The following is a 2658-nucleotide window of genomic DNA, read 5'->3' on the forward strand; positions in this document are numbered from 1 at the left end:
GAAAGTTTCTCTGTGCTCACTGATGATCTGATTTTAAGAGGTGAGGTCTACCAGCATGATTTGTGACATCACAAATAGCTTGGTCCAGTATGTAACATCTACAGTGTGATGTAGAAACAGCCTGCAGTGCACATACATCTTGTGTCCAGCAGGAACATTTTAGAAATGAACATTTGCATATTAATACAATCTGACGCTTTTAATGTAGAAGAAGGCATGGCCTTTAAAAGATTTCCATGTGTAAATGTGTACTTTTTTTTTGCAGATAATACATATAATTATTACATTATTGTTCCAAGCAGACTATGTGTATGTTTATTTTAATTCAGGTCTGGAGGGGATCTTTAAGGAGAGCACGCCTGAAGGTTATTGGGGTGTAACACATGCTGATGATGACTGCCAACAATGCATTTTTGACTCATAACTTAATGGGATTCAAGAGAGGACCCAGAAGAGACAATATTTACATTTATTTATGTAGGTTTTATTTTGCTAATTTCATTTACACCCAACTCTCTCACACCTGTTTTTCTTCCATTTTAAATCTCAACTTGAGTTGTCAAGACATTCATCATGCTTTTACAAAAGTTGATTCATTTATTTAATATACGTCAAGGTATTTCGACCTGGCACCAGAGTCGCGTTTTTCTAACTAGATAAAAAATATTTTGAATTTCCGTTTAGTTATTTATTGTATACATATTGCTCATTAACATGAGGAGGTACAGTTGACAGCCTCCATTACCTTCTGGGACTTTGCCCGCAGATTGTGAAGGGTCAGAGTGTGCGTTTAAGAAGCGCTCTGCCGAAACAAAGATACCTCTCTTTCCTCTCTCTTCTTGTCGAAGCTGTTACCCATTATACAAAAGTCACTGAGCCAGGAGGAGACTGATATTTACTCACCATGTCTGTGGCGTGTCGGACTGTGTTTGTGTCGAGGCTGTCACCGGATCCAATGCATATAGTATAGTGCGACTCGAGTCAACTTTAGAAACAGGAAACACAGAAAAGTAGCTCCGCAGTTTAAAACCTCCCTCAGTGTTCCCCTTTGTGGTCTGGAACACGTCGGTGCGACGTGTTGCGGTTTTCTTTGCACCTTTTATTTCAGTGAGAGTTGTTCTGTCACTTTCGCTTCTCGTCCCGAGCTGTCGTCGGCCCAGCACTGCCTGTTGGACTTGCTCTCTGATGGTGATGCCTTCACGTATTCCCGGAAACCTTAGAATTATGATAGGCGGTCACGTGACCAGACTCGATATTTTTCGGACTTCCCCGGCTTTGGTCACTTAACTTGTTAAGGAGAAGCTTTCAGCTAGTACTGATGCTTCAGATTTCCCTCAGTTTACCACACCACAGACCACAGTCCACAAAGGCTTATGTAGACTATCATACTACAGTGTTTCCATTTATGCTATTTACTTTTGTTTGACACCTGTCGTTACTGGTGAGGAAGAGAATTCACATTTTACATGTGGCAGCCGACCCCCCCTACTGTTTGGGTCTCTTGATCTTTATATACTAAATGTGTATTCTTGTATTCCTTCCCCCTTGACCAAACCCCCACATAGACCTTTCCTGCCCTTTGTCTCCATCACATTTTGGTCTGATCACTACCTTTTGCATCACTTTCCTCTGACTCTGATCATCATGTAACGTCTGGTGACTGCCTGATCCATCACTAGCATTAACATACTGTCTATGTACAAAAGTATCTTATTTCATTTCTTCTGGGTCCGCTTACCGACTCAGACCTGCTCTGTGTATGTAAGTTCACCAGGATGCCGGCATGCTTTATTAAACTCACACCACCACAGCAAACCTGAACTGGACTTGAATGATTTTTCTTCAACACTGGTTACTTTAGAAATTAAGATTTTACATTCAAAACATATCTCACCTTATAAAAAAGAAAGCAATATTCAGCTATAGCCTATGTAAAGTAGTTCAAATTACTCCCATCACAACTAGCTACAACATTAAAGCAGCCTATATGTTAATGCATCAATATAACTCAGCAATATATCCAGTTTTACATGATGACTATTTCTGACATTAGTGTAGTCTGCTAGTAACTATATACTTACATATGTGAATGCAGCCCATAGTTAAGTTTTTTTGTCGTACTTTTACTTAAGTACTGGCTCTGACTACTTCTTCCACCATTGCCAAAAAATGTGTGTGTGGGGAGTAGGTGTTGGGGTGTATTTTAAAGTCATAACTGCAAAAGAGTGCAGTTCTGTATGTTACCCCATGGTCCATCCTTCTTCAAATTTTATATCCACACAGTGTATGTTATGTTTCTTAAATCACACCACAGAAGTTTTGTTTGTTTTTTTATTCTTGATTGTAAATTTGATATTTATTTTGTGCTCATACAAAGGTTGTTGTTTGATTCACTACAGGGGACCAAAACATGTTTTATTAATTTATTAATTAAGGACATGAATGCATATTAGGCAAAAATATACCCGGGGTAATCTCTTATGTAGAAGCAAAGGATCTTTGGTTGCATAGCTGAGAACTGACCATTGAAGTTGGCAGATTCAAAAATATTCAGGAGGAGTGCAAGCTTTGTGTTTAGGGAGAAGTGGAAAGTGTGTCACGTCGTCTTTTGTTCTCTACATACTATGATGTATTACTAAGGCTACGTTCACACTGCAG

The 2658-nt window shown here is 39.2% G+C and overlaps 1 protein-coding gene across 1 annotated transcript in view; it reads right to left on the bottom strand.

Moving 5' to 3' along the window:
- vamp5 (vesicle-associated membrane protein 5) overlaps nt 1-1205 on the bottom strand; it is a 5726-nt gene extending 4521 nt beyond the window's left edge. The window contains exon 1 of the mRNA XM_035658948.1: nt 904-1205. Within this exon, the coding sequence (XP_035514841.1) occupies nt 904-906 (3 nt within the window). The 5' untranslated portion in view covers nt 907-1205. The remainder of the gene's footprint in view (nt 1-903) is intronic.
- Between the last annotated feature and the right edge of the window lie 1453 nt (nt 1206-2658).

The sequence above is a fragment of the Morone saxatilis genome, unplaced genomic scaffold (assembly GCF_004916995.1).
Source record: "Morone saxatilis isolate NCDOM2014 unplaced genomic scaffold, NCSU_SB_2.0 Contig16, whole genome shotgun sequence".
NCBI classification, from domain to species: domain Eukaryota; kingdom Metazoa; phylum Chordata; class Actinopteri; family Moronidae; genus Morone; species Morone saxatilis.